The 13,507-nt window shown below is 34.8% G+C and overlaps 1 protein-coding gene across 5 annotated transcripts in view; it reads right to left on the bottom strand.

Annotated features, from left to right (window-relative positions):
* CNTN5 (contactin 5) overlaps nucleotides 1-13,507 on the bottom strand; it is an 824,990-nt gene that overhangs the window by 336,999 nt on the left and 474,484 nt on the right. For all 5 annotated transcript variants that reach the window (XM_087433624.1, XM_087433627.1, XM_087433626.1 and 2 more), the window contains one exon: nucleotides 3,228-3,431. In XM_087433624.1, coding sequence (XP_087289750.1) covers nucleotides 3,228-3,431 — 204 coding nt within the window. The remainder of the gene's footprint in view (nucleotides 1-3,227; nucleotides 3,432-13,507) is intronic.

The following is a 13,507-nucleotide window of genomic DNA, read 5'->3' as shown; positions in this document are numbered from 1 at the left end:
AAATTTGATTAAAGAAGAAGCATAGATATTTTCTAGCATTATATGAGAAGCTCATGAAGAAAAAAAAGGAAAAGTTAGGAAATTGGCTTTAGGGAGTGGGATTTGATGGGAGGGAGGGCTGTGGGCTTTTTTTTCTCATCAGCACATTAGGGGCCCGTCCCGTGGCGTAGCGGTTAAACGCACATGCTCTGCTGCTGGCGGCCCAGCTTCGGATCCCGGGTGCGCACCGACACACCACTTGTCAGGCCATGCTGTGGTGGCATCCCACATAAAGTGGAGGAAGATGGGCACAGATGTTAGCCCAGGGCCAGTCTTCCTCAGCAAAAAAGAGGAGAATTGGCAGATGTTAGCACAAGGCTGATCTTCCTCACAAAAAAAAATAAATAAGTAAATAAACATTAGTGGACAAATAACCGTCAAGGAAACAATGACCTTAAATAATCTACAGAAAGAAGAAATGTGAATTTTCTAACTTCTCTCATAAAATCTTAAATAAGACTGTCATTGAATGATGTAACTGAAATTTAGCAAATGTTTTCCACCTGTTTCTTTTGAACCTAAATGTTAACTTTAAAATAGCAATTTCCTTTTGCTTATTTGTATTGCTTTATTGAACCTTTCATATAGTACTGCTCAAATAATGAGTCTTTGAAAATATAGATGTTCGTAAAAGAAAAAATTATTCAACAATTTTAACAGCTTCAGTAAACTCAACTAATATGATGACTAAAAAATATTTATTAGTTTAGTGACGTAGTATTGGTTATGTAAGAAATAATGACTAACAGTGTAATGTTCTGAAAAGACCAGAGGAAATGAAAGTCAAGGGTCAAAGATGGAGGGATTGGTTCTAATAGGAGAATAGTATCTCAACTGAAATAGGATGAGGGAAAAAAAAGTGTGGATGGAGATGTAGATTTGAATTTTATAAGTAGGAAGATGCATTTGATACTTATATAGTTTTTGTGAAGTGGTAGTGGTGGGGAAGTCCAGTTTAAGGAAAGCAGAGAGGCTTCCAAAAACTTTTGGGAGAATTACAGATTAACCATTCACAAAAACTTAGTAGGATTGAGTGGCAATGTTGATTTCCCATTTGGATCTGATGATCATGAATCCATGGCAGCTGTAACTCTCTAGTAGCTCTCAGATTCTCAAGTCAGTCACAGATTAAAGGTATGGTAAGTTGGGGTTTTGCCAAACAAGAGCAATAGAAGACAGAGGGGCAAGGAAGTTTAAATAGTAGTAAAAACTTGTTCTAATTATTCTTGAACTATTTGACCATGGAAGCTAGAAGGTAAAGTTAAGTGATAAAATTGGACCATGAAATAAAAGAAGTGCAAGAGGCTGTTGAACATGGGTACCAAATTTTTAAATTACTAGTGAAGGTGGTATCAGTTTTGGATTCCGACTTATACATGTGCTACTGTCCCTTGTCATGGTTAATGTAATGTTTAGGTCTATTGTGTGAAAAGAAGGCAGAAGAGCCTCCGCAGCCTCAGGCACTAGCCAAATGTAAAATATTATTACATAAATGGATAGTGTAAGTGGAACTAGTTATTGGTTAGTCAGCAAAATGCTACAATTTTCAGACAAAGATGCTTTAAATTCTCAAGGAATTAATGAGAAAATGCTCAGAAATTTTATGGAAATGGCTTGTAGAGAATTGCTTCAACTCTGAGATTTTGCCTAGACAAATTTTAAAAATGCATATCTGTTTTCCTTTTTTTCTTTTCACTCTTCTAGACATTCTTCTATAATCCTGAATTGGCATACTATATACACTATCATGGCTTTAACCGTAGGGATGAAATACACAACGACTGTAGATTAAATTTCTTTCTCTTGCCTAACCCTCTCTTATGCATATTAGGCATATATACCTGAATACCTACTGCATATTTCCACATAGATTTCCCATGGATATTTCATCTCATCATATCCAAAGCTGAATTCCTCACATTCATCAACTCCTCAATCTATTCCTTCATCTATGTTATCTCGTCTCATGAAGAGAATCATCACCAACTCAATGAACTGACAAAGCTTCCTCCTACCCTAGAGCTCCACGTTGAATTAATCATCATATCCTGGTAATTCTACCTCCTTAATATCCCAGGCATGTTTCCTGCCCACGAATGCTATTACCACTGCTTTCATTCTGTCCCTCATCACCTCCTGAACAGTTAGTTTCAATAGCCTCTGAATTGTTCTCCCAATTTATATTCTTGTTTCCCATCTATTCCTCCATGCCATTGCCCAGCTGTGTAACCTTTGGTAGGGCCTTCATCTCTCTAATATTGGCTTCCTCACCTCTAAAATAGATATTGCATTTATACTCTCTACCTGATAGGATTATTACTACTATATGTATATATATGCATATATGCAAATATTATATATACTATGAAGTCTAAATATATAAGATAAGAAACTAAGTGGTAAGCAAAAATCTTGTGGTATAACTCTGACCACACATTCCAGCAACATACATTCTAAAACTAAGCATATAAAAGAGTAGTGTTGAAATAGATTATTTTTTAAGCTTCACAATCAATCAGGATTCTCAAGCTCACTTCTTAATAATGCCTTCATAGATTTTTTATTGCATGAGAGAACAAGCCACATATCATATATCAGCTGTAATATAGCACTTGACTTCTTTAATGAAACGCTTAACTGTAAACGTCTATAACTACAAATGAGGTGTTTAAATTTGAAGATATTTAGATAGATGGCAATACCTATAATCATAGAATCATCATTTCTGCCTGAATTGCACTTAAAAGTTAAAGTTCCAACTGCTCCTATTATTGGAAAAGTAATAATAACAATAATAACTATACCATGAAGTATTAAAACCTGAACATAATGAAAAGTGAACCTCTAAAATACTTGTGATTCGTACACATATGCTATACAGAGGCACTAAAAAGCAAAGAAAAGAAGTATGGAGTCTTCATTACAGTTCATCTTCTCAGATTCTCTCCCTTTTTGGCATTAGAGTAACATTGTGCTTAGTATTTCTCATCCATAGGTCATCACTTTCCTATGTCAAAATTTTTATCCTAAGGTATGCATAATCAGACTAAAAATGTAGAGTTTCTAAATATAGCAAATGCCTTTTTATTTTATTTGTGCTAGGTTTAAGTGCTTAGAAAAACACTAATACATCTTTATTTTTCACATCTGAGGTGGCTGATCATTTCACTCTGTGCCATGCAACTTACCATCATTACGCAGAGTGAGTGGTGTTGGAGGACTAAGTACTCGAGCATTTGTCACTGTGTTTTTCACCAGACAAATATAGCTGCCCACATCTGATGTTTGGACTTTAGAAATATAAAGGTTGCCTGTCTCCTGGGAAATGAACCGCCGGCTGTCTTCCGCCACAAAGGAAGGGAACTCGTTAAATACCCAGCTATAGATGATCTCTGAAAATACACAAAATTCAATTGTTGAAAGACACAAATTATTTTACTAACAGTTAAAGCTCAAACAGCAAAGACTTTACTAAGTGTTAGATATATTGCAAGCCATACGTATTTGATCCAGATATCTGTATAATTTAGTATTTTATCTTCAAAGGACTGTTATTAATAATTACAGGAAGAGCTGAATATTTCTCAAGTATACTTTGTCTTTATCCATCCATCCATCCATCCATCCATTCATCCATTCACCCATCCATCCATTCAATTCCAATGTGTGTTGAATGTGTATTAGATGATCGGCACTATGATAGCACTGAAATTAAACAGATAAGAGAGACAGTTTCCCATTCCCAAAGATCAGTCTAATGAGAGAGATTTGCCCAAGCCTATGATGCAATGTGGAATAAAGAAATGGAGATGTATATTCTATTGCAAGGAGGGTATGGGAGAGGGGCAGTCATGTCGATCAGCAAAAACTTCTTGAGTTAAGAGACACCTGAGCTACATTCATATACTCATTTGTTCAACAAATTTGGGTTGAGAGTCAGTTCTCACGGAGCTTTCATGATAGTGGGAATAAATAAGAATACACAAACAAATAAGTATATGTCAAGTGGCAATAAGTGCTATGAAGAAAACAAAGACATGTTAAGAGAGGTAGGGAGTGACAGGGCTGAGCAGGGCATGTGAATTTATATTTTAAAAGCTCTCTCTGACTGCTGAGTAGAGAAGAGACAGTGTTGAGGACAAAAAAGGGACCAGGGAGAGGGGAGCAGGAGGAATAATGTCCACTAGCCTAAGAAGCTATTTGCAAAATAGCCATGAAAGATATAAATAATATGCACTAGAATGATGGTGGTAGTGACAGCAGTGGTGAAGTGGTGAGAGTGACTGGTTCTGGTAAAAACGTGGTAGTAGAGTTGACAGGAGTTGCTGATGGACTGATTATGAAACGTGAGAAAGAGAAGAGTCAAGGAGTAAGATTCTGGACCTGAGTAACTGAACAACTAGAAGAATATATTTGCCTTTGCTTAAATGGGAAGACCACAGAAAGAGCAGTTCTTTGGATATGTGGTGGTGTAAAACCAGGAGTTTAATTTTGACAGATTAAATTTGACATACCATCTGGTGCTCAATTAAAGAAATTGAGAAGGCAGTTTTATCTTTGAATATGGAGGCCAAGGCAGAAATTTATGCTTTGTTATTGTAAATTTGAGAGTCTTAGAAGATGAGTTGGAGCTAGCCAGGTGAAGAGTGTATGGGGTGCTGAAGGTATTCCAATCAGAGGAGACAAATGAGGAAGGTCATTCAGACAAGAAGTTGAATGGTATGAGTGGACCACCACCAACGGTTTTGTGTTATTGGAGTAAAAAATCCAAGAAAAGGAGTAGTAAGAGAAAATGTTGGAGAGATTGGAGATAAATCCAAATTACTAAACACAGATTAGTATGGTGCATATGTTATAATAAGGAGCTTGTGCTCTATCCTATATGCAGTGTGGCACCACTGGACATTTTCTAGCAAAGAGTTGACGTAGATATGTACATTAGTTGGTTATTCTAGTGATTCTGATTTAAGTAAGAGCAAGGTTGCAGGAGAGAACAATAGACGATATTTCATACTGAAGATAAGGGCTGAAGAAATCTGAATCAGAACCATGACCATAATAATAAGAAGAAGTACATTAGTCCAAGAAATATATCATAGGTAAGACAAAGGAAGAGAAAAACAGTCCAGGAACACTGGACTTATCTCCCTGCGGGGCTGGGAAGAGGATGGCACAAGAAGTTCAGGATGGAGATATACGAAATCAAACTGGTTTAAAGATAATTGGTTCACTTTCAGGACATTTGAGTTTGAAGCGTGTGAGGCAAATCCAGGTAAGGAGCTCCAGCAGTTGGGAAATACGTGGTTGAAGTCCGGGAAAAGCAATCTGTGGTGAAGGTTAAATTTGCGAGTAGTCATTATATTGGTATAATTGATTCCATTTAAGTAGATGAGACTGACTGGGGAGAGTGGACATGGTGATAAGATAGTTCTCTGGGAAGTACAAACGTCTAAACAAACGTAAGAAAATGTTCAAAGGGTGAGAGAGAAGGAACTGTTGGAAAGATTCAAGGAGAATAAAGAAAATGCAGTGTCAGGCGCCCATAGCTTAACCATTTCAAAAAATTAAATAATGTCAAATAAGGTAAAAGGCCCAATAAAATAAAGAAAAATGTTCCTTAAGATTGGTATGTGAGATATCACTGAATGGCATCTTTAATAGATGAATGAGGATCAAAATCAGATTGTGATTGAGTAAATAGAAGATGAGGCATTGGAAGCATTGCGTGTAGGTTAATAGCTTTCAAATCTCAATAGGCATTAGAATTACCTATGATATGGTTGAAAGAGCATATTCCAAGGTCCCCTTTCCCCAGAGTTATTTGTGTAGTATAACTAGTTCCTTGAGTTTTTAAAAAGTTCACTATGTTATTCTAATCTACAGCGAGGCTTGGGAAGTCCTATTTTATGCCTTTTTCTACTTCCTTCCTTCCTTTCTTGCTTCCAACTTCCTTCCTAACTTCCTTCCTAACTTCCTTCCACCCTAACTTCCTCCCTTCCTCCCTCCCACCCTCCCTCCCTTCTTTCTTTCTTTTTCTCTTATCTTTCTCTCCGTCCACCTATACCTATCTATCTACCATGGCTGGTTAAAAATATATTCATCACTCTGGCCCCTCCAGTTTCCAATGGGGAGCCTGGCGTTTAGTCAGCCTTTCTGGATACTCAAGCAGAGACTTGAAGACTATCCATCTATATTAAAAGTCAATGTAACTCATTACAAAAATTATATATGGATCAATTAACTTTGAATAGAATCCCCCACCCAATCTATTATTATTACTATTTAATTTTTTATCTTAATTGAATTTACAACCAATATAATGTTTTCAGTAAAGATAAATCATTAATTTTCATGAATATGTGTTTAAGAAAGGTGATGCCATAGGCTAACTCATGAGAAGGATCAGAAACATTTTCATAGATATCATCACAGGCAGGTGTATCCTGTACAAACAACTGATGAACATTAAAAATTATATTTCCTCTGTCCAAAAATCCTCTCCCCTCGTGTTTTCTTCACTTAGTTCAGTTAATTGGGACTTCCAGAGGCAGTATAGTCAACTTGGCTACTTACAGAAGGTTTAAATTGATCCAGATTTTAACTAACTCTTTGAGGTTTGGTTTTCTCATTCAAAAAATGAGAATAATATTATCTATTTCATAAGCTTTCAAATAAGTTAATATAACCAGGAACTTAACACTTAACAAGTATTTATAGAATACGAAAAATAACATTTCTGTTATTCCCTTTCCCTTAAAATTGTTTGGTTAGGAGCTCCTTCTATGTGTTCCATTCAAATATAAGGAAAACAGTAAAGAGGATCTAAAAGAACACTGAAAGAATTTTGGGTTCTTAAATATTATTTTGATCTGTTTTCCATAGAAAACTTCGATGATGAGTTGATTCTAACCAAGATTTAGCCAATATTTATTACTTCTAAGGCATATATTATAGTTCTAGCAGATATCGGAGAATTTTGAAATGTTATAATGCATTAGCTTATAATTATAGTACACATACACAATATCGAAAACTTTCAAATATTTTAACAAATGTTTTACAAAGCGAACTGTGTTTTATAGCTACAGTTACCACTTGGCAGTCTTTAGTCCATTTGATATTTTATTAAGAATTTATTAATATTATCCATGTGGCTTTACTCAAAGAAAACCCATAGAGTATAATTGAAGTACTTGATTCTCTTCTCACACTGCTCAACTACACTGTAAATTGAAGGACTTCTCACATTTAACAATATGAATTCCTCCAAGTGTTACAATGAGAGTTTCATTTGTTGTTCACACATCACTCACAGACATTTTGATATTTTTGCAGTTTTATTTTAGGTTAGATTTTACTGAAGTTACCTCAACGTTTGGTTTGTATTACTTGAAATTTGGGAGAAAAGAAGGCAGTGAACAATTAAATTAAAGGTTATCGTTCATTGAAATACTATTTCTTTTACACTGAGAGTGTTTGTTTAGTCAATGTTTTGTAAAATATTTTTAGAATAGAAAAAATTTTACACAAAATTTATTTATACAAAATTGGCATTTTCTCAAATTTTACAAGTAATTGAATATTTGGGGGTTCAAAAATGCTTATTTAGTTTTTAAAATAAGTTTTCAGTTTTACATAGCAAAGCATTTCATAATTCCAAAAAGGATAAAAAGTAGAAAAGCGTATACAATAGAAAAGCTGACAACCTGAGTTTGGATTGGATTTTCTGCCTGTTCCAAAAATAAAAGTATTGTGCTGGGCTAAATATCTTTTAAGATAGCTGTTCACTTTCTCCTATAAGGTTTTTCACTCTCTATAAGCATTTATTTAATATTTTTTCAAACTTTTCTCTACTATCATAAAAAACAAGCATTAATTATATTTTTAGTAAAATGTCAGAGTCTGAAGATTATAAAATAACTCAGGGAGGTAGTAAAACATAGTTGGCTTTGGGGTCCTAGTCTTTAGCTTCATATACCATTTTGTTTCATACCAATTAGTATTCGATCTTTAAAAATATTTTAATACAAGCTTATTTATTAAGTATTCAAATTTTAATATTATTATTCATTGCGGAAGCCTATTGAGACTAGTTGGTCAATTGTGATTTTCCCATTTTTCTCAAGTTCTCTTTTAATAGTATGTTTAGCTGAGACAATTAAAAATGTTTTAGAACTTCTTGATATGATTCTTCAGTGAGTACTCCTTGTTTTAGCAGATGATGACTACTTTCTGAGATATCCTGTGTGTCCTAGGTTGTGAGTCTCCCTCAAGGATGCTTTTGCTTCAGCTTCTACCACAAGCCCCACTTGGGATCTATCTACTTGGGATCAATTTTTGTGTTGAATTTTATTACTGCACTCTTTGTACTACGTGAGAATGTACATTTGGCTTACAAACCCATGTGCTGGGTCAGCTTGAGGTTTTGGCTTCTCATGGGAGATTTTTTGTCTTTTTCCCTGAGTCAGTGAAAGTCATTCTAGTTCACTGAGGACATAGCTCATTATGGGCCTGGCTTGGAGCAGACATTACTATTCTAACTTCCCCTCTCAGGTAGACCCAAAGACTTGTCCTTTATCTCAGCCTGAGCATTTATCCTTAGGTTCCTGGATTTTAGAATCTATTTCCATGACATATAAAGGATCCACCTGACTGCCAAGATCTCCTCAGGATTAACACTATTACCAGATTTAAGTTAGGATTTTAGCCCTGGATTCTTGTTTGTTTCTGATATCTGAGGATTTCCTTTTCTTTTTTGTGAGTTTAGCTGTATATTGAAATTTTCATTATTTTACTTATCATGTCTAGATTTTGGTAGTAGAAAAGTTTTTAGGTTGGCTCTATCTGTCTGTTGTCCTAATTGAATGTCCGGATTTTATGGCTTCATGCATTGCAGACTTTCAACATAGTTGCTATAATTGATTCAGTGTCACGAAACAGACTATCTTCTCTTCACTCTTCTGACAAATAAGATGATTATTTAAATGATATATTTCCACATCTGCAGGGCATAAAAACAAGAGTACTCATATGGGCAATGATGCTCATTTCTCATAACTGTAGTGCTGTTAATATAAAAAGTGTGAAAAAAGGGAATGAAATTTTATACTGGACTCTCTGAAGTCCTTGAAAACAATTTCAATGTGTAATCATATAAGATTCATTTCAATATTATTTAATATAACTACAAATTAGAAAATAACCATTCTTCTTTCTCATAATGTGTGTACATGTTAGAAGCTTTGGGTCAAAGGATTTAGAGAGAACACAATGGATATAGTGTCTGACTTGTTCACTACCCAATTAATAAAGCAACTCTTCTAGAGAGCCTGTTTTCTTTATCCTTCTCAGCTATAAAAACAAAAACCTAGAAATCAGAAGCTTCTTTATTTTTATGATATACTTAATTTTACGGTTTATGGTAAAATTTTCAGTTAATGAGCTGTATTTAGCAAAATCCCTGATTTTATCCTTTTCTGGTTATTCCGTGTAATGTGAGATTTAATGTTATATCTGTCAAATAACTACAAATATAATTTGTTCTTTATTGTAAAAATATAATTTTTTTAATTTTTTAAGTTTTTTACTTATAATTTGATATATTTTTGCATAAATTTTTACTGGATGCTGCTTGGTAGAGTATATGCCATAAGCATTTCAATTTTTACTAATTTCACTATAATCACATTTGTTTTCACAATTCCATCATCTATTATGACACCTCTCCCTCCTTTTTTTGATGAATTAGTTGATGTGAAGATACTTGAATAGGGGAATTTAGTAAGTTACTGGAACAAACAATTTGGCTTTAAAAATTGGCACTACAAGTACTTTGTTTTTAGAAAATTTGCAGCTGATGCTACCATTTTGGATTTTAGAATTAACAACATCATGAAGGAAATTAATTATCCATTACTTATTACTTATTACTTATCCATTATCCATTATGACTGAACATAAGGGGATACAATCTGAAATTAGTAGGAAATATCTTTTTCCATTGCTAATTTACACCTTCATTGTGATAGAAAATGTCATTATTAGCCACATCAAGTATTCTTAGCAGGGCAGAGACTAAATTTACTTTCTTGCTGCTATATCCATAGAACCCAACAGGATGCCTGGCATGTAGTTGCTCAATAAATATTTGAGGAACAAATGAATAGTTAGGATAAAAATTATCTATATATGTATTTTTATACATCTCTCTAAATTTTAAGAACAAGAGTGGATTTTTTTCACATTTTAAACTTCATACCAAATTTTCTAAGGTGTACATAGACTTATTTGGACCTTGCGCATATGAGTCAAAGATGATGCTTGAAGTTGGGCTAAATACAGACACTAAGAAATAATGTTGGCAGTTTTAAGAATCTAGAAAGTACTGTCAATGAACAAAAGAGAAAAGATCATGTTTACAAAGTTACTATGAAATATTTTCATGATTTATTCTACTCGGCAAATTGGACAGAGGTTGAAGGGGCATTAAATTTTAACCTCTCTGTCAGGTTAACAGCCTCCATGGATGGTCAGTCATTTCGCCTCTACTCGAACGTGTTCACTGACACTTTAGTGAGGAAGCTGATCTGGCAGCTCAGGTTATTAAATGGATCATATATAAGGATCATTTTGGCTGCTAGATTTAGGATGGGGACTGAGATCAAGCCAACTAAAAGTATCAACAAGTGGTGATAAATTATTATATGCAAAGCACTGTTTAGGATATTAAGGAGATGTAAGGTGGGGCTGGTGAAGGAACTAACTTGAGAGTTTACTATGAGTCACACACTTTACACGTTTTTCCACTTAGTACTCCCCCACCCCCCACACACCGATTAGAAGGCAGCATCATGAGTGAATAAGACCATGCACTTTGGAATCTCAAAGACCAGAGTTTCAGAGATGGATGCATGATCTAGCAACTATATACCTTTGGGCAAGCTATTTAAGTTTACTAAAGCTTTAGTATTCTCATCTGTAAAATGCAATTAATGGAGGAAATTGTAGGTTAAATGAGATATTACATGTAAGGTTAGTACTGCAGAACTAGATGTAGTTATTATTATCAATATTATCATAATCATCTTTAACATCAAAGATCTAAACCTGAAACAGGTGAAGGGACCAGTGGAAAATTACAGCTAATAAGTACCAGAGAAAAAACTAAAACTTGTCTGATTCATTTTAAGCCCATATTTTACCATTATATCATACTGCTTCAATTATTAGATTCTAATCTTGCTGAGCCTCAATTTCAGTATCCATAAAATGGGATAGTAAAGTCTATATGATATGGTTGTGCTAAGGATTAGATAAGCCACTTAAATGTGAGTGTTCAACATGCAGGAACTGCTCTATAAGGATAGGTGTGGGCTCGGGATAAATGACCTAGTATAACGCAGGATTTGGTACAATGCAGATTCACCTTGAACCTTGTTCAGTTGGATTTAATTTCTACAAGTGTCAAAAGTTTCACCTATAAAACATAGCCAGAAGCAAAGATCCTGGGAGTAACTGTAGAACAAAGATGTCTGACACTTGGTTAATGCCGAGAGAATCAAGACATTTTTTAAATATTGTGAAGAATGCAAGAAAGAACATTTGTTCTATGTTTTAAAAATGAAATTACCTTAATACAAAGGCAGGCTGTATTATTACATTAAATTTCAGTTATCTTGGATGAACAAAACAAAGCACTAATTCTCCTTTTTTTTCAAGTTTTTGAGACATGTATTTTCATTATGTTCGTTACTAGAGCCAGAAGCAGCAGAATTCTGCTTTAAAATTGTAATATGTTACCAAGACAAAATAAAATTTTATGTGCATATAATTCAAAACATCTTTAAGAAAACGAAAGATAAAGAAAAGAATATTTATAACAGAAACACTAGTGACTGACATTCTCTCATGATCTTCAACTCAGTGAATTCCAAGTTCTAGAGTTTAAGTGATTAGACCAACTGGATGACAGTGGCTATTTTTATTTTCTCTGTGGAATGCTTCACACCACAGAGGACATTTTTTTATCCCAGGAGTCCTGTGTCTAGATATAAAGGTCATTGCTAACTCTTTTCAAAATGCAACCTAAATTTCTTGCTTTGCTAAGGGGTTTTAAAGTTATTTTTATTGAGTTGTAAACTTCATCAGGTCAAGGACCAGCATTTACTTAACAGCGTGCAATAGTCAGTGGTGCAAGTTCAACTTAGGCTTCGAATTTTGCGTTAAAATTCATTCACTCAAGATTTCCCACAATTTATTGTTAAAGCCCAGAAATCCCAGCTGTTAATCAACAATAGAATATATATACCTTAGAATCTTGCCAGGGAACACGACCTTGATGTGCTTATCAAAGTTATGAAGAGCTTAACTTAAAGAGACGATATGTGTGGAGAATTACTGGAAGACTGTGCAGTCCATCCATTAGACACGACCAAGGAAATCTAAAACTTTATCCTCCCCAAGTCAGAACATGAGACGGCTTAATAATAATAACAACAACAACAGTGAACATTTATTGTCTTAGGTCAATTTCCTAGAAAGGGGAGAAGGGGATTCTTTTGAATGTAATTTATTGATAGAGTGTTCCCAGGAGAAGAAATTAAGGGAAACAGGAGAGGGTAAGGAAAAAAAAAAAAAAAATTAAGCAAAGATGTGGTCCCTGCCAGAGATTAGTTTAAGACTAATCCCACTTGGGGCTCTGGAACACACATTTCATTGCATTTTGGCAAGTATGGCAAAGGAAGGTAAAGAGATTCAGCCTTTTGTACCCTCCTCCCCTGCATCAGTTGGTTTTTGGCTGTTGGCTGGCGAAGGTGAGATGCAGTAAGGGCAGGGAACACAATTTTGGGAACACAATTTCCTAGGTAAGAGAAATTCTCTGGAGAAGGAGCAGCTGCTGGATAGATGCATTAACCAGGTGGGGGAGATCTGGGTGTGGCACCAATAGGATCTGATAAACTTGTACAGCACTTAGTATGTACCAGACAGTGTGCTCTATATTAATTTATTTAACCCCTACAAGGATAGGTGAGCCCATTTTACAGACGAGAAAACTAAGATACAGAGATCAATAACTTGACCAAGAATTCTTATTGAGCATAGATCTTTGTTTGATAAAAGAAAAACCTGATTACTAGTGGTTTCAAGTATTTATTAGATTGAGTTATATATGTTATGGGGTCCAATTTTGCCAATTAAAACTTTGATGCTTTAAACAGCAAATAATCAGAGCAATGTTTAAATCGCACTCACCAGTCAAAAGCAGATTGCTGGATAATCCTATTAACCATCGAGTCACAATCTAATTAAACTGTGTCACAAAGCCACACAAGTTTTAACTATGTAGAATGGTGAGAATGTGTCCTGCTGGCAGAGAGACCTACTGTAAAACAGCAGCACAGTGTGCCCGAAATGCACATGTTCATAGGGGTAAAAGCAATATTATTGCATGATCACAAAGTGGATACTT

The sequence above is a fragment of the Ceratotherium simum genome, chromosome 7, assembly GCF_057802395.1.
Source record: "Ceratotherium simum simum isolate JZ-2026a chromosome 7, ASM5780239v1, whole genome shotgun sequence".
NCBI classification, from domain to species: Eukaryota; Metazoa; Chordata; class Mammalia; order Perissodactyla; family Rhinocerotidae; genus Ceratotherium; species Ceratotherium simum.
This window is presented reverse-complemented; position numbering and strand designations above follow the sequence as displayed.